Here is a 22,890-nt window from a genome sequence, read left to right on the forward strand (position 1 = left end):
ATGTTTAAGTCCTATAAATTTATAAAAAATAGTATATATAATTCAATTAATTCAGACGTTTTTGATTAATTCAAAAATTTCACACTAAATTTCACACTAAGATGAATTCATATTTTTTTTTTTCAAAAAATTGTTAGTTATAATCAAACCGAAGCAACCAAAATCAATAAAATTCCACTATGAGTCATTCGATTAATTAGATTATATACAAATAGCACATATTTTCGAGTGTAAATTGGTATATCTTTGTATGATTTGTCTTTTCGTTTATTTATGCTCTCTCAAATGAGACATTTTTTATTTATAAATTAGAGTCGAGATGATAAAATGTTGTGAACATTTTAATATTAAAATAAGCTGAAATGTCAAATTCAAAATTATTTTCAAAGTGAGCCTTAATTAATTTTATACGCCAAATCAGAAGCTATTACTGAAACTTTCTTTCACCAACTCTTTGGTAATACTAAATGATGTGGCAAACTTCACAACTAAATGATGGTTTGAATTTGCCACATATTTCGATTTTATATTTTCAATTTTAGAACATTTGTTTTTTGTAGGGCTATGTTGTGCCTTTATAAGATTTTTTTTTTTATAAAAAATAGTAATTAAATTTTAATAAACAATAATATAATTGTTAGATAATTTTTAAAGAGGGAATGTGATTCATAAGTATTTTTTATTGAGTGGAATACATTTTATTTTGGACTAATTCCATTTTATTCTTAAGTTAAAAGTATGAAATAACAAAGACAATAAAGTTATTATTTTTATTAAGAGAAAGAAATATATAACCAAAAACAAGAAAGAGAGGTCAGACAATGCGTTTTTCAGTTTTGTGTAAGACCCATCAATATTAATATTAATTCTCAGCCACAGATTTTGTTGCTTTATTTTGAGACTTTCTATTCTAACCGTTTGATCTCTCCTAACATTAATAGTTAGGGGCTAAAAATATACAAGTAAAAAGAGAAGGGCCGAATGTGCCCTTTTAGACTACAAATAGATCTTTTTCTTTTTCACTCTTCAGAGGCCCTTTATTCACTCGGCAGCCATGGCTAAACTACTGTAACTTCAAGCCGGCATTCATCGCTCACTCCTCTAATCTTCGAACTTCCGACGGCAGCCTGAACGTAGTTCCGCCCCTGCTTACCAGTAACAATGGCGCCTAAAAAGATCAAGAAGAAAGATGAACCTATCAAAATTAAACTAACGGAGGAACAAAGAAGGAAGTTCAAGGTGACAAGAACGTGGAGAAAATACTTCCAGAGCAAGATTAGGCATCAGAAAACTTGTGAGTTTTTTTTAACTTCAACATCATTTCAAAGCAACACTGTTTAAAAGATTTATAGAAATTAAAAATAATTTTTAAAAACTTTGGAAGAAATGTGATTGTATGTATACATCTACTAATGGATTGATGTTGCTGTTGCTTTTTTACTCTGTAGAAACCTTATAAATCTTTGTCATTATAGTTGTGCATATTTTTTACTCTGAAACCCTACTATATTTTTATTTTTTTTGAAATGGAAACCCTACAATTCTTAGTCATTATAGCTGTGCATATTTTCTGATGAATCCCAGTTTTGAAAGCTGAAGAAATGAAGACTTAGAAATCTAGACATTTAGGGTTTTGAATGGTTGCCCTAAAACAAACAGCGAAACTTTTTCAAAAGTTTTCATATAAACAAGAACCGTATTGCAATTAAAATTATAAAATATTATTTATAGCTTATAACGTAATATTTTTGTCCTTAACTATTGGTGTGAGAAAATGTGTAGATTTAGCCTTGGTGAAGATTCAAAACTTGGCCGTGAAGTTTTGTATAGAGTCAGCCTTGGTGAACTTTTATTTACATTTTTCTTAATTGTTTTTGGTATTAGACATTTGCTGGGCAATAGGAGGTTCGGCTCTTCTTGAGGCAAAATACAATAGAAGCTGTATCAGTGATGACGATTGGGAGGAGTTGTCTCCGCAATTCCTCGTCAACAAATTGTGCGGTCCAGGAGATCTCGCCATGAGAAAGTTCAAACCGGTCAATGAATTTCTACAAACTACTGGTATATGCACCGAGGAGCATTGCAAGTACTTGGGTATTTTGCCGAATGATTATCAGCAAGTAAGGTTTCTTTACTTAATTTTTTATAGAAATTTTAACATAATAACTTACTTTTTCATATAATTACTAGTGTCAACCGCAACCTCCGTTTTTCATCATCGACGCCGATCCGATTGAAAAAGAAGGCAAAATTTCTGATGATTATATTGAAGGACTTTTCAGTCAAGGACCCGTGCTCGGCATCTTTGCCGCTTATCAGAGTTTTGGTGCTCTACAGGAAGGGGTAAGTTTAATATTTACAAAATGTTACAATAACTACTAATTAATATTGAAAGAACTAGTATTTTTTTATAAAATTTATAAAATGTCACCGAGAATTTATTTCATTATTTAATACATATATTATTTTAATTTAATTCTAAAAAAAATATCATTTTAAAATACAAAACTAAACAATAATAAGTACATGAATAAAAAAGAATAATTTATTGATTCAATAATCCGAATACATAATTAACATGTTGAAATATTCATATAATTTCACGTAATGACAATACCCGAAGCACTAAAGAGATAAAAAAGAAGACGAATAATTAAAGATCAAATTACTTGATCCTAACTTCATTGAATTTAGTTGAGAGTGTAGATCATTAATTAGCACAGTGAAAAAGGAGAACTGACCTCTTGATTCTGCATCAGATATTTTAAGCAACAACTTTGGCATTTTAGCTTTCCTTTAAACATTTTAGATTTAGAAACCCTCTCATCAATACACTTATTCAACTCTTTAGTAAATTTACTCACTGGCTAGTGATACTGAAATAGATTTACTTACAGTCAAAACATGAGAAATCAAGCCTCATCATTACCAAAGTAGATAAAAACAGTAGTGTAAATGTGATTTACTTTGTGGCATGTACTTGGATCTTGAAGCAACCATAATTTATAGCCATGTACTGCCAGTCATTAGATGAGTGAGCAATATTGCATAGGGTCTCTTAGCATTAGATGAATGAGCAATATTACATACTGTAAACTAACCACTTGAGAAGTTCTCTTAAGTAGGAATCAGTTGGTCTTGGATCTTTAAACATAAAAAAGAAACAAAACACTAATACAATGATAAATGACAAAAGGCATAAGCTCATGCTTCAAATCATTGGCAAATTTATAATAGTATAATGAGCTTAAATGTGTTCTTTCTTTTTACCCGAATTTGGTAATTGACCATGCCAGCAAGGTCAAGTTAATTTGGACTTTACAAGTATATGTGATGATGATCCAAGCATTTGAACCATTGTTTCATCAGTAGGCTGCTTAATTAGTAGTATAACCTACTCTAGAACAACCTTATACAAGTTGTCAACCAAGTTTAATCCATTTACACAACCATATATATTGATTTATGAGCTGCTTCTCTTCAGATATAAACTCATACCTAACATAAAAAATTCATACCCATTTGGCCTGTATCAGTGTCACTATAAGCCATTTTTGTGTAGTGAGTTTAACTTGACATGATTAAATATTATGACTTTTGACGTTATTTACAGGAAATTTGGACAGGTCCAAAAAGAGGAGATAAACATTTAGGAGCTGATCATGCTGTGGTGATAACCGACATTGGTTCAAAAACTGAAGACAATGGGGAAGTAACTCACTTTTGGTCAGTGAGAAATTCTGCGGGTACGAACTGGGCAGATAAGGGCTATGGACTCGTGCATCGAAGGCCCGGACAACCGTCACTCTTTACTCAAGTTTGGTGTCCCGAGGTAACTAGTTTTTATTTATTTAGTAAACATTTATTTTATTGTTTTATTGTTTATTTTCATAATTATTTTTGTTTATTTTTTTCAGATAGTTCGCATGAGGCCTTAGTCTATCCACTGCTAGTTGAAGATTTAGAAGATTATGGGTTTTTTGAAGAGTTATTTTATTTTATAAACTGTTGCATTTGCTATTATGATTTTAAAATTGTTGTTGTGGGAAGTTCAGTCTTTGCTAGAGTGACAAATTTGTTTAGAAATGGAGTACATGGCTTTCTGTTAGAGCTTAATTAGAAGTATGTGTGTTTTTGAATGATTTAGCTGGGATATTTAACTGTTTAGAACTATTGTTTGTGAATTTTAATCCATGATTAATCCCCGGAAAGCTAATAATTATTCCATTGAACACTTACTCAAACACTAGGAAAGTTCCCTTTTTTTATAGGATTGAGTAGATATGTATTCTTAGTTAACAGTCTGCTCAATTGTCTAGTTTTACGTATTGGAATTTATCCTTCATACTCTGTGGTTCTATAGAGATTGAAAAGGCTACTAAGGAGTAGGGCTGTGCAATTAATCGGTTCGGTTGATTTTTTAAACCGAACTGAAAACCAAAATTTGGTGAAATACCAAAATCAAATTTTAGGTTTAAAGAATAACAAAACCGAATGGAAATTTTTTAGTTTCGATTGGTTCAATTCGGTTAATAACCAAAACTTTTATATTTTAAAATTTTAAAATTCAAAAATTTGTAGACTTATTATATTTTACTTATGCTTATTAGTATTTTTTGTCATTTATAAAAAATTTATTAACCTATATCTTAAGTATAATTAATATATATATATATATATCAATAAAATTATTTTTTAAATTTTTTATTCGATTTTTCGGTTAAATCGGTTTTTAAAAGATAAATCTTAATTAAAAACCAAATATCAAATTTTTGTATTTATAGAAACCGAACCATATTAACCAAAATAATCTTGAGGAAATGACATATTATACGCTTTATTTTTATATTTTTTCAAAGATACTGTTTAAAATTAAACATTAGTAAACGTGCTCTCTTTTACTTTTCATTTTGCAAAAAGACGTGAATAATGATTTCCTTGGACAAATATAGATTACATCAGCACAAATAAATCCAACTTATTATTTTCTTATAGTTTTTTCTTAATTCAATTGGATATAAGTATATAATAGTAATTGTAAGAGGAAGAAAGCCATGTGGCAATTTTTCTGTTTCTTTCAAAACAACAATTTTTACTTTAACCATTTATTTATTATTTATCTTTACACATTTATTTTTTAAGATAAACACTATTTTGTATTGTCATTCAGTTTTTGACATTTGTCTTTTTATTATAAAATAATTGTTAATTTAATTTTTGTTTAAAAAAAAGCCTTATTGTGTTATTTATAGTTGGAAAAGTTTTTATACCTATTTTATAATTTATCATTTATATATATACACATTTATCATGCAAGACAATTATACTTTATATTTTTTAATTTATTATCTATATATTCATTTAATACTTTTTACCGTATCAATTATATAAATAAATAAATTTTAATAACCCAAAGAATAAAAATTAAAATATTTTTTAAAAGCAATAATTTACGGGATGTAAATTAAAAAAAAAAGAGGGAGAAAAGAGAGACGTGTCTGCATAAAATTTGATTCAATTTTAATTTTGGTTACTCGTTGATTGATTTTTTTATTGCCGGTTGGTTGTTTTTTTATTGCTCTTTAGCTGCTTGTTGTTGTTGTTTTATTGCTTATTGGTTGCTTGTTGCTTGTTTGTTGGTTGCTCTTTGATTACTCTTTGTATGAAATATAATTTTTTGTATTGTTATTGATTTTTATTACCAACTAACATTATAAATTCATTTGATTGACCAACTGATCGCTACTTCACTATATTCGAATCAAATTAAAATTACATGAAATAAATAGCTATATAATGTTTATGAAAAAGTCATAATTTACGCTCACCTTTATCTTAATATATAATGTACTGATATTTATGTAAAAGCCAACACTAAATAAAATTGTCACGGGTCCACAACAGTAGCAGTTTAATCAAATATGCTTTTATAAACTGTTTGGGTTATTTGACAATAAGGAGTATTAGTCATTAGAGCTAATGCCTTTGTAATTTCTAATTCTTCACTTAAACTACAAATTAATCAAGCATTTTAGAGCCGAATCAAAAAAATTTGAAAAATTTGAAAAAATATCCAGAATATTAAAAAAGATTAGATCTAATATCAAATATTCAACAAAACCATATAAACAAAAAAATAAGATTATAAACACCTAAACTTTGTTGTACACTGAATTCTTCAGAAGCAATTCTATTAGACAATTGAAATCGTTTTTTTCTTCCTCTAATCAAGTCTTTTTCTACCAAATATATGATAAAATTCGCATTATTAATCTTTTTCAATGCTATTTGATTCTATAAACCTGTTCTAATTTTAATCTTTTTGAAAAAGAAATTGAGAAGAAGATAAGTAAAGTTAGTTTGGAATGGTAAGCTCTGTATTAATGGTGTTAATTCTGTTAGTAGAGAAGAGAAAGTAAGTTTGGAAACATACAATTAAAAAGGAGGTATATTTGCTAACTTTTTAGTGCTAGAGTGTTTTTGAAAAGTCCTTATCCAAATCAAGAGTTTATGTAAGAAGCCCAATAATCTTTAAAATTTCATTTCGGTTCGGTTTTTACACGACCCTAATAAAGAGTGGAGTAGTAAAGACTTATTACACAAGTCTTGTTCGTGGGCTGGGTTCGAGTTGGGCCCACCTGATTTTATTTTAGAGAAAATTAGCTTACATACGGGCTTAGGCCTTTTTAATATGAATTTCATGGTGTCAAATATCCATTTAGCATATTACTGTTTCGAAAAATTCATTTTGAATTTACAATTATTCCTTTGCACAAATACGAATATTTAATTGTCAAAATATAAAGCCATTATTCTGTGGCAACCACGATCTCCTTACATGTTACTATTTCTTGTTGAACTTTTAAAGATTCTCACCGCAATTTTCTCAATCTTCTCACTAACCAAATCTTCCCCAACAAACAGAACCCTTTTCACAAACCCTGGTGATAAACCTATGGTATATAAGCCACCCTTTATCCAATCAGCCGCGAACCAGACGACGACGAAGAAGAAGAAATGGTGTTACTGAAGCTCCAAAAACGGCTCGCCGCCAGCGTTCTGAAGTGCGGCAAAGGGAAAGTGTGGCTCGATCCCAATGAAGGCAATGAAATCTCCATGGCTAACACTCGTATGTTCTCCCTTTTCTTAAGTTTCTTGTCGGCAATTTGATTATAATGATTGAATCAAATTTAATTAATTTTTGGCTTGCTGCTATTAATATGTTTATTGAACTGGTCGTTATTTATAATTGATGTTTATTCAAGAAATGACCCCCTAATAGTTTGGCACCGGATTATAATTGATGTTTATTCAAGAAATGATCCCCAAATAACGACCAGTTCAATAAACATCAATTATTAGTTTTAAAAAATCAACAACAAATTGTTATGCCTAGGACTATTATTACTAAATATATTCACCTTTTTTCGTTTTTTTTTCTTCTATTTATAACAATGTTTAAAAAATATGACAATATATCACAATCTTTCATTTTGTGGCAAGCATTTTGTACGATATTGTTTTTGCCATTCACACGTCAAGAATGGCACCAAATTTATGAAAAGTAACACATAAGACACGAATCATATTATAGGATGAAAAATTTGAAAATAATGAGATGCAAAGTGAAATGCTTTTAAAATTGTCATTAAATTGAAAAGGAACAGATGAAATATATAGCAACGATATTCATATTAAAAAATGTTCTAATTTAATAATGTTCTAATTTAATGTTTCTTTCCGGTTTATTTTTTATGTATATTTCTGTTAATTTTCCATTGATGTAATTTTTTTGAGGAACATTTATAATATTTCTTATTTATAAATTTAAAGTATGTTAAACCAGGATGATTTATATAATTGTACTAGTCTCATAAAGTATATTTTAAACGACAAAAATTTGCATTTACACCAGATTCAAATAGATTGATTATCAATTATAACAATGTTAATTTATTAAAAACGTTAAAAAATACGTCCATTTATTTTAAATTACAGATTACAGATTAATAATTTTCTAATTTTTGAAGACCATGCATTGACCATTTATAAGCCGTAACAATTAACTGTGAATTGTTGTATTCCAAATTTGAATTGATTCTAATTTATATAAAATTTTAATTTAAAATAATAAATCTCATTTTTTAAATGGCTTAATTACTTAAAAACCACCCACCTTGTAATTTTTTTTCATTTATACCATGACCTAGGAAAATTTTAAATTGTACCCTATTTTTGATTTTTATGTTTCATCTCTACCCTAATGAGTTGAATTGACCTATTTTATTTTGAAAAAAAGTTTAAATTAGTCCTTCATTTTTAACCTATATTCTAATAAAACGTTAATGTTAATCATTAATATATCTTGTTTTAAATATTTTCATCTTTAAATTAATTAAATTATCAAAAAACTCTTGGGGTACAAACGAAACATAAAAATCAAAAATAGGGTACAAATGAAAATTTTCCTAGGTCGTGGTATAAATGAAAAAAAATTACAAGGTGAGTGGTTTTTAAGTAATTAGATCTTTTTTAAATTGATAAAATTCAGTTGATTTTCACTATCTATGGAAATCAAACATTTGATTACAACAAAAACACTATAATCATTAATTAGATTTTCAAAAAACAGAAAATTTTTAAATTTCACCCAATGTAAGTTTAGGGGTCAAACTGGTATTTTTAACTTATAAAATGGACAAATACTAATTAAAAAATAGGCGATGTATAATAAATTTTAAAAAAATTGGTAGAAATGTAAATAAAAGTTCACCAATCTGGTATAAAAGAAAGTTTTAGAAAAAATAAGGTAAAAAAATATTTGAAGAAAAATGGTATTTTTGGGTAAATTTTCCAACTTTTCATAGTTTAAAGGCAAAAGAATGAAACCTGGTCTCTTTTCATGAAAAAGGTTGACTCTCTACCTCGTTAGTCTTTTTGCCCTTATCTTCTGCAATGTTGGCTTTTTCTCTGATACAGTCTGCAGGCTTGTTTTTACCAGAAAAAAGACAAACATAAACATATCATAAAACTCTGTTGCGCCTATATAGAGCATGTAATATTTTTTAGAATAATTACTATTCGAACATTAAAATTTATTTAAAAATATTAGACTAGTTTTAAAAGTGAGTATATTTGTACAAAATATTACTCCCTCCGTTCCAATAGAGTGTCCACTTTGAGAAATTTTTTTGTTCCAAAACTCTTGTCCACCTTCAAAAAGTAGCTAACTTTTACACCCAATTTTTCTATACTACCCCTATTTAAAATCCACTAAGAGTAATTTGAAAGTAAATTGCAAGTGGACCTTTATTAAATAGGGGTATGACAAGAAAAATAAGAATTTTTTTATAAAACTTATAAACAATAATTGCTTTTCCTAAACTGTGTGATAAAGGCAAAATGGACGACTATATTGGGATGGAGAGAGTATAATTTAAAGGCCTAATGTCTCAAACCCTCTATTTTTAGCCATTTTTTAATCCTGCCATGACGTTAAAAATCAGTTTATTTTATTCTAATTCGTAAATTGAACTCCAATTTTTCTATTTTTTTAACTTCAAGTCTGTAACCTTTCAATTAACTAAGTATAAGAATAAAATAATACTCTTTTTCATTCAGAAAAAACAATAATCTAAATAAAACTAATAATCTTTTAATTAAGTTAACTAAATCTAAATAAATTTAATACATACAAAATTAATTATTTAATTAAAGAAACGTCAAACTCATCCCGATATTTAAACGCTTCCAACCTCCCCGCAACCGCCCAATTTTGACCCCACATCTGAAACCTGACATGTATTCTCCATGGAAGACAAACTATGGTTTCGGGTCGGGTTTGGGGCCGATTTTGAGGTCGAAGTTGGGTGATTGTTGGGTGGTCGGAAGCGTTTAAACGCCATGATGTGTTTGATGTTTTTTATTTAAAAATTAATTGTGTATACATTAAATTTATTTAGATTTAATTAAATTAATTAATACTATAGACAAACCGATTGTAGGTGTGAGGTGTGCGGTTCTGGGATCGTAAGGGCTAGATTCTGGTCGGAGGCGGTTGTAGTGTTGAAAATATACACAAAAGATAGTGGCATTATATTATATTAAATTATAAATTTGTCTTTATTTATATTTGTGAGGAATAATAGTTTTTTGTGCTATCTATGACATTAAATATTATTTTAAATACATGCTAAATATGAAGAACTTTTTTGAATATTTTTCAAATAAAAAAAAGTCAAATTAATACTTTAAGGTTAAAAAAATAGGAGATTTTAAGTTTTTGGAAAATTGAAGATCCTGAACTTCTAAAAATTAAAAATCCTTAACCTTTGGCAATTAGAAATCCCAAACTTTAAACAAATTAGAGATCTTGGGCTCTGTGCAACTTGGAGATCATGAGCTTTAGGCAAACTGGAGATCTGAAGCTTTAGGCAAGTTAGAGATTCTGAACTTCTTGCAAATTGGAGATCCCGAGTTTTTGACAAATTAAAGATCTTGGTTTGTGTGCAACTTGGAGATCCTAAGTTTTAAGGAAGTTTTTTTTTTGTCGGAAGATGTAATGGTTTCATTAAAAAGGATGACGACTACAAGAGTCTCGCTTCTAGTAACGCCAATTGTGCTAAAGTATTGTTACAAAAGAGATTATCTCTAAGGGTTTTTTTGGCAATTAAATTAGCCGCCCAATTACAGTGTCGAAAAACAAAAAGGAAGCTACATGAATCCCAATTGCTACAAAGGTTCCTGCAATCTTCAATAAGAACCTCACAATCCAACTTGCGACAAATTTGAGATCCTGGACTGTATGCAACCTGCAAATCCTAAGCTTCAGGCAAATTAAAAAAATTTAGCTTCTGGAAAATTGGACATCTCGAGCTTCTAGATAATTAGAAATCTTGGAATGTATGCAACTTAGAGATCTTGAACTTTAGGCTATTTTATTTGAGAGATTTACATATTTACCTAAGGCTTAATTCCTTAAAAAAACCCCACCTTGCACTTTTTTTTCATTTATACCCTGACCTTATAAAAACACCATTTGTACCCAATTTTGGGTTTTTATGTTTCATCCCTACCCAAAAGTATTAAATTGTACTCTTTTCATTTGGAAAAGAGATCAAAACATACTTTTTTTTTATTTTAAAAAACACAAATAAATCCTTAAACTTAAAAAATTATCAAATACATCTAAATAATTAATTAATTTTTTAATTTTATAAAATAATACAAAAATAAAAAAATTATTATTATTTTTAATTTTTTTCAGAAATTTTTTTTAAAAAAATTGAAAAAAATTCGAAAATATTTCTGAAAAAAATTAAAAAAAATTATTATTATTTTTTTTTTAAAAATGGTATTTTTGTACTATTAATAATATTAATATCTAATTAGTATATAAGTTAAAAATGAAGGATTGTTTTAAACTCTTTTTCAAATGAAAAGAGTACAATTTAATGCTTTTGGGTAGAGATGAAACATAAAAACTCAAAATTGGGTACAAATGGTGTTTTTACAAGGTCAGAGTATAAACGAAAAAAAAGTGCAAGGTGGGTTTTTTTTAAGGAATTAAGCCTTTACCTAAAATAAAAGAATAGTAGGATTTCATACCTCAACATGAAAAAGTTAAAGAAATTACATCATTTTTTTAAAGACTTTATATTTTTACTCCAAGTATCAAAAAAATTAATGATTCTACTCTAACATACAAAATATGTGACCTGACAATTATTTTTTGTTTTTTCTCTTTCTTTGTTTCTCTTTTTTTCTCTCCTTCCACTTCTCTTCTCTTTATTTTCCTCTTTTTCTGCACTTTTTTTCCTTTTCCTCATTTTTCTTTTTTTGATGTCTTAAAATTTAAATTTTAATATTTACAATTAGTTTTGAATTATTATTTTTTCTTGCAATTTGATTTTTCTTCTATTTCAGATCTAGATCTAAAATATGACAATCAAAAATTTATGCATCAAAAAAATATTTTTTTCTACAAAAAATAGATATTCTTAATAATTTATGTTAATTTTAGCTTGCAATTAATTAAAAATTAATTATTTCAACTTCTAATTTAAAAATATACAAATAAAAAACGATCTGTAAAAAATAATTTTTTTCATAATTTTTTTATAATATTATTACAAAAGCAGCAGTGGTATTATCACTCGGTATCATAATTTTCATGTGAAAAATTATTTTTCATACATTATCATACTATTATCAGTAACTTTATCATACTATTATCATAACCTATTTTTATAAAAATTATCATAACATTATCATAATATACTTTATCATAACACTATCATAAAATATTATCATAATATTATCATGACATACTTTATCATAACTATATCGTAACTTTTTATCATAAATTTATCATATTATTATCATAACATTATCACAATATACTTATCATAACAGTATCAAAAAAATACTATCATAACATTATCATGACGTACTTTATCATACTATTATCATACTATTATCAGTAACTTTATCATACTGTTATCATAACCTTATCATATTATTATCATAACCATATAATATTATTATATTGATATGATAACGTTAATGATATAAACATGCTAACGTTAATGATACCGAAATGATAATGAAGCACTTTTCTTGATAAAAAATTGTTTTTCTCTGCACTGTTATGATAATGATATGATAACGTTATAGTGATAACGATATGATAATCACACGCTGTTTTCTGCAGAAATTTGTTTTTTTTTTTGCAGAAAATCGTTTTTAATGCAGATTTTCAGATCTTAAATTGAAAAAATTCACGAATAATTTTTTTTATATCTAAGACTTAAAATAAATCGTAATAATCACCACTAGTTAAGAAAACAATCGCTAAAATGTGGAAGAACGGCGAATCGACGGCGGAGTGAAGACGAAGCGAAGACGGAGCAACGGCGGAGTAATGACAGATCGTTGAAGGAACAACGATGGCGTGATAAAGAAGAAAAAAATAAATGAAGAAGAAGAAAGAGAAAGAGAGGGAAAGAGAGAAAGAGAGAAATCTGAGAAAAAAAGAGAGATACACATGTTAAAAGTAAAATTAAAATGCTTAGAGTATAAAATAATAAGAAATAAGTATTCTTATAATAAAAAAAAACTTTAGAGTAAAAAAAATAAAAGTACTAAAAAGGTAAGGTAATTTTTCTTTCTTTTCTTTGTTGAAGTATAATTTACTATTATTTTAAAAAAAAGGTTAATTCTATATAAAATCACCACCTTTACATGTTTTTTCATTTTAATCACGTCTTTTAAAAAGTGTCAAATAAAATTATCACCTTTTATTTTTTTACAAATCTATCACGAATTTTTTCCTAATTTTTATTTTTGGTGATGGTTTATCCTAATTTTTTCATTTTATTTTTGGTGTAATTACAGATATAGCCATGTGTAAAGGGTAGGGCTGAGCACGGTTCGGTTCGGTTCGGTGCGGAGTCCAAATTCCCAGAACCGAACCAAACCACTTTTATTTTAAGGGAACCAAACCATGCAATTCGGTATACGGTTTTTTCGGTTCGGTGGACCGAAAGTTCGGTTTAACCGTCCGAACCGAATCGTTTGAACCGAATTTTAAATATATAGAAAATAATTAAAAAAAATAATAAACTATATATATTTGACAGTTTTACAAAAAATTACAAATTATAATCAAAAGGCCAATCATTTGCAATTTTTCATAATTGCATTGGCTCAAAATCACCCATCACTAAGCCTATATAAATATCAAGTTTAGTATACTAAACTATAGCTTAGCTTTACAAAAAAACATAACTAAGCTATTACATTTTTACAATTAATGGGTGTACAAAATATTCACCAAAAATATACCCTAAATCTGTCAGCTTTAGGTCAAAACAAGCCTGTACAGCTTCAAAATTTCCTTCACAAGTCAATCCTGCAAAATAACACAATGAAATAAGACAGTATCCAAAAGCAAAATAGTATTCACATTAATGTAAGTAAAAGAAAAAGGCTCAGACTTCAAATATAAGTCATTTAAGCTCAAATCAATTAAAAGGCAACAATTAATGTCACACAGTTAATGATCAAATCAATTAAAGGCAACAATTAATGTCACACAGTTAATGATCAAGCTATCAGACTTAAACAAGTGGAAGCTTCATCACAGCCAAAATATGTAATGATAAATTAGCAAAGACATAGCAGAGAAATCAACAGAAAAACATAAATAGATCTCATCAGCAATGTCAAAAGCTTTAAAGGCTCAGATATAAGATATGTCAAGCACAAACACTAAGTCCATAAAATGGTGGCATAAATATAGTGCCTCATCAATTTACAGTCATTAGTATTCAAACTTGGATGGTGGAAGCATCATCACAGCCAATATGAAGCATAAAGACAGAGAAATCAAATCCAACAACACACATATAAACTATGTCTATGCTAACTTATCAGAAGGCAACTAGATCATAAAGGCAACAAGCTCAGATTTGGCTTCCTAGTCCAACATGCCAACATGTCATATGACCAAACAAACATCAAGTAAATTGAGAAAAGGACATATAGACAAACAACAGCATTAGTGTTAGCATTGGTTGGTTCTTGAAAGCCTGCAAAAAAAGAATAATAGAGAGTTAATAATTCATAAATAATCAAAGTAAAATGTAAATAAACTAAAATTTAAGTTTGACAGTATAATACCTTCTTCAAACTGCTCCAATTCATCCAAAGACTCCTCAACAGAAACAGGTTTAGTTGGGTCTTTAAGCCAATCCTGAGTGCAGATTAGAGCTTCCACAAGTGTTGGAGTCAGGCTACTCCTGAAGTCATCTAGCACTCTTCCACCAGTGCTAAATGCTGACTCAGAAGCAACTGTGGAGACTGGGACTGCAAGAATGTCTCTAGCCATTTTAGAGAGGACAGGCAACCTCTCTGAGTTCAGCTTCCACCATCTGAGAATGTCAAAATTCTCCTCATTTGCAACTACTGCCTCTCCAAGGTACAAATCCAATTCAGATTTCTTGGTCCCACCAACACCACCAGTCTCCTTCATTTCTTGTAGATACCTCTCTTTCAACACAGAATTGGCTTGAGATAAGCCACCAACATGCTCAGATGACACACTAGTCTGGCCACCACCAATGGCCTTTTCTTTCTTATGTTGTAATTCATAGTCATTGAATAATGCAAGCAAATCATCCATCAGACCAGAAAACAGAAATTTACCCTCTTGAACACCATACATATGAGTCAATGTGTACTCCAAATAAAGAATTCTATCCCTAGGATCTAAAATGTTAGCAAAGAATATCAACTTGTTCATTACAATAGGATCACCCCAGTATTTATCAAATTTTTGTTTCATTTTAGACCCCATAGACCTCAATGACACATCATCAGACCTTGTCCAGTCTTGCAAGATTGTACACAAATCAGAAATTTCATTGAAATGGTTGTTAGAAGTCACATAAAGAGAACCAGAAATTCTCAATGTCATTTTGTAAAAACATTCTAACATGCCACATAACTCCCTAACATGTTCCCAATCCAAGAAACCAGGAACACTATCACCCAAATCTTTTTTAAAGCTTGACTCTGTTTCTTCATACTCCTCAAAGACTTTTTGATACAAACAGGCAGTATTCAACATGAGATAAGTTGAATTCCATCTAGTTGGGACATCTAGACATAATGAACGCTTACATTCTAACTCACATGTCTTTTTACATTCCTTAAACTTACTTAGTCTAAGAGGTGAGTTTTTAATATATCTAACAACCCCCCTAACTTTTTGAACAGAAGCTCCACTTTCTTTTAGACCATCAGACACAACCAGATTAAGAATATGAGCTATGCATCTCATGTGAGCAAATTTACATCTAGCAGGACTACAACCCCAAGTCAGCATTTTTTTCATGAAAAAACTCATGGCAGCAGTATTATTTTCAGCATTATCAAGGGTCACAGTAAAGATATTCTTGAGCCCCCACTCTTGCAAACAGGTTTCTAAAGCCTTAGACAAGTATTCACCCTTATGCATAGAACAAGGTACAAAAGAAATTATCTTTTTATGAAGCTTCCACTCAGTGTCTATGAAATGGGCAGTGACACACATGTAATTAATTCTTTGATTAGAAGTCCATGCATCACTAGTTAGACTTACTCTCTGAGTATTAAATTTCATAAAATGTTTCAGTTTCAGCTTCTCTTCCACAAACATGGCATAGCAGTCTCTATTTACAGTCCATCTAGATGGAATTTTAAACCTAGGACATGCAATACTCATCAACTTTTTAAAACCCTGTTTCTCAACAAATTTCAGAGGCAATTCATCAACCACAATCATGTATGACACAGCCTTTCTAATGGCTTCCTGATCAAATTTCCAATTAGCAACATTGCACATTTGAGGACCACTATTAGGGACTACACCCACATTTACAGCAGGCTGAAAGGATAATAAAGCTTGTCTGGTTTCTAAACTATGCGGGTGCTTACTGCATCTAAGCATGTGACCTCTCAAAGTAGATGTACCATTTTTTTTGGCATGACAGTTATAAATACGAGCACAGTAAGAACACTTAGCTTGTATGATTACCCCATCAGCATCTTTAATAGCATTGAAATGGTCCCAAACAATTGATCTTTGGTGGACTTCCTTTCTCTTTCTAGTATTTGCTTCCACTGGATTATTTTGTCCACCACTAGGTCCACTACCACCAGCATGGTCTGGGTTAGTCACTGCATTTGCTTCCACTGGACTTTGTCCACCATTTCCATCTGGGGCAGTCTCTTGGACAACAGGAAGTTGGCCAGTAATGGCTTCTAGATCAATTTCAGAATTAAGGTCAATTGCAGGGTCAGAATCAGTGTCCATCTACAAAAACACAAACACGGAAAACAAAAACACAGATTAGGTCATACACAATCTTAATCAAAATAAAAACATAATAAACAAACATTTTAATCATAAAAGCCAAAACATTACCTTTGTATAACAAAAACAGAGCTTCCACCAAAGCTTTAAGCACCAATTTGTGCAAAGAGTTCATGAAATAAGAAGAAACAACCAAACTCAGAGACATGGAACACAAGAAAATCAAAGACCAAACATCAACAACAATACAAGAACTCAGGAAAGCAAGCATTAGGTTTTACCTTAGAATAGTGCAGATTGGGGCTTCCACCAAAGCCTTTAATACCAACAAATTTCAGCCATTGAAACATGAAAACAGGACCGATATTAGCAATCAAAACCACGAATCAATACGAATCAAAACAGAGAGACATGGGATAGAAATTGACAGTAACAGAGTCCACAGATAAGGGTTTACCTTAATAACTCTTTTTTAGGTCATAAAGGAAACACAATCTACAAGAAGAGACAAAAATAAAAAGAAAAATGTTAGATCAAAGCAAAATAAAAAAAATAGAGGAAAATATAATCATTTGTATTAGTATTACCTTATGATTCGTGTGTTTCGACAGAAATCAGCATAAGTCTAGCATCGATTGATACTTTGCGAGCCAAAAACTTCACAAGCAAAGGAGATAAAAACTTCACTGGAAGACTGGAACAGAGAAACAAATGCTAGCAAACGAAGAATCGATGGTAGACTATGCTGGGAAGGGAAGATTATCTGCTAAAATGAGAGATAAGTCGAGCGATTAGGCTTAAATTGTTAGGGTTTCGTAGAGAGAAGGAGGAGCGTTTTTTAGAGAGAGAGTGAGGCGGTGCAAATGAGAGCGAGAGATCAGTTTTTAGGGTTAGGTTTAGGAAATAAAATTATTTATATATCCTAGGGTTTCTTGTATAAAACGACGTAGTTTTATATTCGGTTTTCCTCGGTTCGGTTCGGTCACCGAAGGGAAAATCCAAACCAACTCCATAAACCGAGTTTTTTCTTACCCTAACACCAAACCGCTCCATTTACTCCATTCTAACCACTCCATTATTTATTTCGGTTCGGTTTGACTCGGTTTTTCGGTTTGACTCGGTTTTTGCTCAGCCCTAGTAAAGGGTACTGTACGCCTCTTTGCCTATTAAAACAAGATTGGTTTAGGCCTTGTTTAGATGGACACCTGAATTACCAAAGTCTCTCTCTCCTTCACCTCATTTCCAGTTATTGGGCCACGTCACCCGCTAAGCTCAAAAATCAAAATGTCTCGTTTTGATTCAACGAAGCATTTTCCCTTTTGTTTTACTTTTAACATTTACCTCTCAAACCTAACTCTCAAAATTTATTTACCCCAACTTTCTCATATGGACTCTAATTTCAATTCTCAAAATTCCCGATTTGTTGTAGCAAAATTAATTGAGTACATAGTTCAACTCCCAAAATTCCTAACTCTCCAAAAACCTAATTCTTCAAATTCCCAATCTACAAATCAATGTTTCCTTTTCCCCGTTCCTTTCCCACATGAACCCTAATTTCAAATAAAACTTCAATTGCTTAAAACAAACAACATGTATTGGTAAAGAAAATACAAAGGAAGAAGAAAGAGTACTTCACTGAAGTAGCAAACCATGGCATTATCGAATTGGGTGGAACGATTTGATATAAGTGGAGGACCTAACTACAGTAAGTCTATTTCACAAGTTGACTTACATCTACATGGAATGCAACAGATCCCTCATATGGGACCTAGTGCCGAATGATAGAAGCAAAAGCCAAAAAAAAGAGTTAATATGCGTTTCAAGCATCCAAGTCCAAGACCAAATTGGAAGCCACAAAGTTATTACCTTTATTTTTTACCTGTCTCTCGTTACCTTCAAAACAAGCACACAAAACTAAATTATAACTAACATAATAACATACAAATTGTTGCATATAAAAGCTTTTATTCATTACTCTAGTTATATAGTACGACAAGTTATCACTTTAAGCTACCAAACATTAAGCATTGCTCATAACTGCAACTAAAATAAGAACTACAAGCACAAACAGTATACAAAAGGCACCAGCTACAAGCACAAACAACATAATCCTCTTTTGTATATCCCCCCCTAGGGGTGTAACCGAGTCGAGCTGAGTCGAGTACTAAGAAGATTGAGATTGACTCGTTTAATTTCGAGTCGAGTTTCGAGTTAATTTATCGAGTATTTATCGAGTTTATCGAAAGCTCGCGAGCTTAACGAGTTTAATCGAGTCTTATTATTATTTAATAAATTTCAATAAAAAATAAAAATTTAATAAAAATTTAAATACTATATTTATTTTTATATATAAATAAATTTATATTACCTATTTTATGCATATTTCTTAATGAAATATATATGAATTAGATATTTAAGGTTCAAAATTTAATAATATCATATCAAATTAGCATAGAAATATATAAACGAGCTTACTCGCGAGCTTTCGAGTCGAGTATCACTGAGATTGAGATTGACTCGTTTATTAAACGAGCCTTAAAAATTCGAGTTCGAGTCAGCTTTATCGAGTCGGGTTTCGAGTAGCTCGCGAGCGAGATTGACTCAGTTACACCCCTACCCCCCCCCCCCCCCCCCCCCTCTTCTTTTGATAATTTGAAATTGATTTACAAGATTTTCAATTTCAGCTGCATATTTCTTACTTCCTCCGGTCCATAATATTTGTCGCATTTTTGGTTCATAATATTTGTCATGTTATAATATCAAGAGAGCATTAATTACTATTTTTCCATGTTTGCCCCCATTAATTTATTGAAAGAATACAATTAACAAATGAAAATGGTAGTCATAAATGTAAACAAGTTTCAATATAGGGTTAATTTAGTAAAAGTGTTTACAAATTAAGACATATTAATTGTTTTCTTAGTTCTTGTGCCGAAGTCAGATGCGATAAATATTATGGACCGGAGGGAGTATATTCTTTTTCTTCCAAATTACACAAATAAGCATCACCATAAAAAATTTCATAGATTTCTTCTAACAAATCATTAATTAGTTGTTTCAATCGAACGATAAAAGCATCATCAACCCAATTAAAATATCGACACCCAAACTCACCATCTTTACACCCATAAAACCTCATGCCTGTATTTTTCTTTGTCCATGATACCCAAATCAGAGTTTTGCTATAAATCCCACATCGACATTAACGAGCCCTGCCATTGTAATTAGAATCAGATATGTTGGAACGACCACAATTGCGACAGGTTTAGAAGATCGGCTTGAAGATCCTTGAGAGGTTGAATCAATCGACATCGTAAGCAAGTTGAGATATTGAAGAGGATTAAGGTTTTGTAATTTTCATATTTTAATATCGAGAGAGAGAAGATGCTTAATTAGGGTTCTAAAGAGAAGAGGATTTGGAGATTTTCTAATTTGGGGATTTCTGAGAAAAGAGAATTAGGGTTCAAAAATTAGGGATTCTATTGTGTTAGGATTTATAAATAAATAATGATTTTAATTGTCATGAGCACGTGTGTGATGATTCTTTTCGGTGACCGGAAGGTGTTGGTTCTGTAATTTGAGCTAGTGTTTTATTTTGTTTTCGTTTTAATGTGATTGTCATGTTCCTGTTGACAAGTGGCTGTCTTGTCTATATTTACAAGTTGTTTACCTTTGCTTACCTTGGTTTTCATTATGGAAGTGGTGACCTAATCATTTCTATAATCATTTGTGCCTTCTTGAGACAAAATTTGTTTTCTCTTTTAAAGAATATTCCTCTGTTTCTGTTCCCATTTTCTAGCAACCAGTGCATGGCAAGAGTTCTCATGCACATGTAATTTTCTTTCTTATCCATGCGGTTTCTTTTCTTCTCAAATCTCTATCATTTTTCTGTTCTACGCTATGGCTACCTCCAGTAGTAAGGTGTTGGGTGAGAGGCTGACGGATGTGTATTCCAGTGCGTCCTTAGTAGAGGAATTCCTAGAGGCTGACGGATGTGTATTCCAGGCTTAAGGCTTTATCGACTAAGGTTTCCAATGGTGTCTTATTGGAAGAGTCCTGACAGATAAACAAATAAACTTTGTTGTTTGAAAAAACTGTTTGGCTGGAATTTGGAAACCTATGAGCAGTGTATGTATTGAGATGGTCGATGTTAATTTGTTCACGTTCAATTTTTTTCATGAGCTTGACTTGAAGAGAGTAGAGGAGGATGGGCCGTGGACATATGAACATAACTAGCTGATTTTACGAAGGTTAAATATTGGTGAAATTCCGGACGATATTCCCCTATGGCATTCAAATTTTTGGATCCATGTTCTTGATGTCCCTATTGGATATGCAACGGAAAAAGTTGGAGAAAACATTGGGAACTACTTAGGCACTTTTAATGGCAGTGATTAGCAGGCGGCAAAGGCTGTGGTCTAAAAACTTTCAGGATTAGAGTCAGTCTAGATGTCCGTATTCCTTTGAAATGAAGAATTAAGTTGAGAAGAGGAGAAATTTGGAGCTGGATCAACTTCCAGTATGAAATCCATGTTCTGCTTTTTTGTGGCATTATTGGGCACTCGGAAAAATTTTGCAGTAAGTTTTTTGATAATCCGATGCCAAAGGAATTGCTTCCATATGGGACTAGTATGCATGTTAATGTCCGCGAGCTATCGTCAATACCAGAGATAAGTGGCTTCGTCTATCTAGTCCGGCAAGGGTTTCCAGTGGTGGTGTTGATGATGAGGTGGTATAATTAAATGGAAAGATTTCCGAAAATCTTACCATGTCAAATCCTAACAATATAAGGATTGTTGACCTGCAGTAAGGAAATAGCAAGAATTTTCAAATTTAAAATTCCTATCCCGGTATTAGAGGAGAAGGGATGGGAGTAAATATGCCAAGAGATAATTATTTGGCAAATATTGTAAATGGTGAAGATGAGGCTGAGTTGACTATGGACACTTAAAAGAAAAGGCTAGATTGTAAGGAGATTGATGGGCTTGAGAAGTTTGGGCCGGATTTTCATTCTGATTTAATTATTATCAATCCAATGAGTTCTAGTTCGGCGGGTTCTGGTTTCCAGGCCTGCCCATAAAAATGAATATTTTAGCTTGGAACTGTCGGGGTTTGGCCAACCCACAGGCTATTCGGTTATTTAAAAACTTGGTCAATTCGATGAAGCCATCATTTATTTTTTTAAGAGAGACGCTTATTACCTTTATCTGAGAAGAAGCCTTTAAAACTGCTTTGGATTTTTAGGAATGTATAGTGGTTAATAATATTGGTCATAAAGGAGGACCCGCTCTCCTCTAGAAAGGCTTGTTTAAGGTGGAGCCTAGCAGTGTTTGTGAAAGTTTTATGGATGTTCTTATTACCGATTCTGATAATGTGAAGTGGAGTCTGTGGAGACTCACCGGAAACTATGGTTATCCGGAACGGTTCAGAAGAACAGAATCTTGGCAGTTATTAAAAGATTTTAGTCTCCACCATTCTCTCCCATGGTGTATTCTCGGAGATTTTAACGACATGCTTTCCATTCAAGAGAGGAGAGGAGGTCTGAGGCAACCTTTTTGGATGCTTATATGTTTTAGGGAAACTGTGATGGAATGCAGCTTATTAGACCTTGGAGCGAAAGGAAGTCCTTTTACCTAGGAAAGGGGAAGAGGTATGGTCAGATGGGTGGAAGAAAGATTAGACATAGTCTTGAGCTCTAGAAGTTGGTTGGATATCTTCAAAGAAGCGGAGGTTTAGAACCTCTGATCATAAACCCATTATGTTATCTCTAGCTAGTTCAGTTAGAAAGAAGCATTCTTGCCGGTTCCGTTTCGAGAATGTCTGGATAGCGAGGCCAGATTGAAAAGATGTCATTGACATTAGTTGGAGGATGGTGGACGATAATAATTTCTCTATTAAAACTAAAAGTGTCAAACTTGCTCTTGAAAGTTGGAGTAGCAACCTGAAACCTGATTTTTCAAAGCTTATTGAGGCTAAGAAGAAGGAGATTATTTTTCATCAGTCCACGATAGACGAGGAGGGGATGAGCTGCT

At 31.1% G+C, this 22,890-nt stretch overlaps 2 protein-coding genes across 2 annotated transcripts; one reads left to right on the forward strand and one right to left on the reverse strand.

Annotated features, from left to right (window-relative positions):
- The first annotated feature begins 1,020 nt into the window (after nt 1-1,020).
- On the forward strand, nt 1,021-4,201 carry LOC126660161 (uncharacterized). Its single transcript, XM_050353513.2, has 5 exons — nt 1,021-1,294; nt 1,885-2,120; nt 2,191-2,343; nt 3,614-3,832; nt 3,918-4,201. The coding sequence occupies exons 1-5, from the start codon at nt 1,162-1,164 to the stop codon at nt 3,936-3,938; spliced, it is 762 nt and encodes a 253-aa protein (XP_050209470.1). The 5' UTR covers nt 1,021-1,161; the 3' UTR covers nt 3,939-4,201.
- A 6,385-nt stretch (nt 4,202-10,586) lies between these two features.
- On the reverse strand, nt 10,587-19,997 carry LOC126660589 (zinc finger BED domain-containing protein RICESLEEPER 2-like). The gene is made up of 10 exons (XM_056103984.1): nt 19,973-19,997; nt 18,738-18,751; nt 18,591-18,626; nt 17,501-17,552; nt 17,140-17,174; nt 14,683-16,858; nt 14,519-14,591; nt 14,430-14,443; nt 13,824-13,912; nt 10,587-10,811 (listed from the first exon to the last, which is right to left on the reverse strand). Exons 1-10 carry the CDS (start codon nt 19,995-19,997, stop codon nt 10,587-10,589), a joined length of 2,739 nt encoding a protein of 912 aa, XP_055959959.1.
- Between the last annotated feature and the right edge of the window lie 2,893 nt (nt 19,998-22,890).

Source organism: Mercurialis annua, linkage group LG8 (assembly GCF_937616625.2).
Source record: "Mercurialis annua linkage group LG8, ddMerAnnu1.2, whole genome shotgun sequence".
Classification (NCBI taxonomy): domain Eukaryota; kingdom Viridiplantae; phylum Streptophyta; class Magnoliopsida; order Malpighiales; family Euphorbiaceae; genus Mercurialis; species Mercurialis annua.

Excerpts from the sequence above, each read along its gene's own strand:
- LOC126660161 (XM_050353513.2), top strand. The coding sequence starts at position 1,162 with ATGGCGCCTAAAAAGATCAAGAAGAAAGATGAACCTATCAAAATTAAA. Across the intron at positions 2,121-2,190 it reads TGCCGAATGATTATCAGCAA|TGTCAACCGCAACCTCCGTT; the intron begins GTAAGGTTTCTT and ends TATAATTACTAG. Across the intron at positions 3,833-3,917 it reads CTCAAGTTTGGTGTCCCGAG|ATAGTTCGCATGAGGCCTTA; the intron begins GTAACTAGTTTT and ends TATTTTTTTCAG.
- LOC126660589 (XM_056103984.1), bottom strand. The coding sequence starts at position 19,997 with ATGAGGTTTTATGGGTGTAAAGATG. Across the intron at positions 16,859-17,139 it reads CCAATCTGCACTATTCTAAG|ATGGACACTGATTCTGACCC; the intron begins GTAAAACCTAAT and ends GTGTTTTTGTAG. Across the intron at positions 10,812-13,823 it reads ATATTTTTGGTGAATATTTT|GTTGCATACAGTCCAGGATC; the intron begins GTACACCCATTA and ends TAGGATTTGCAG.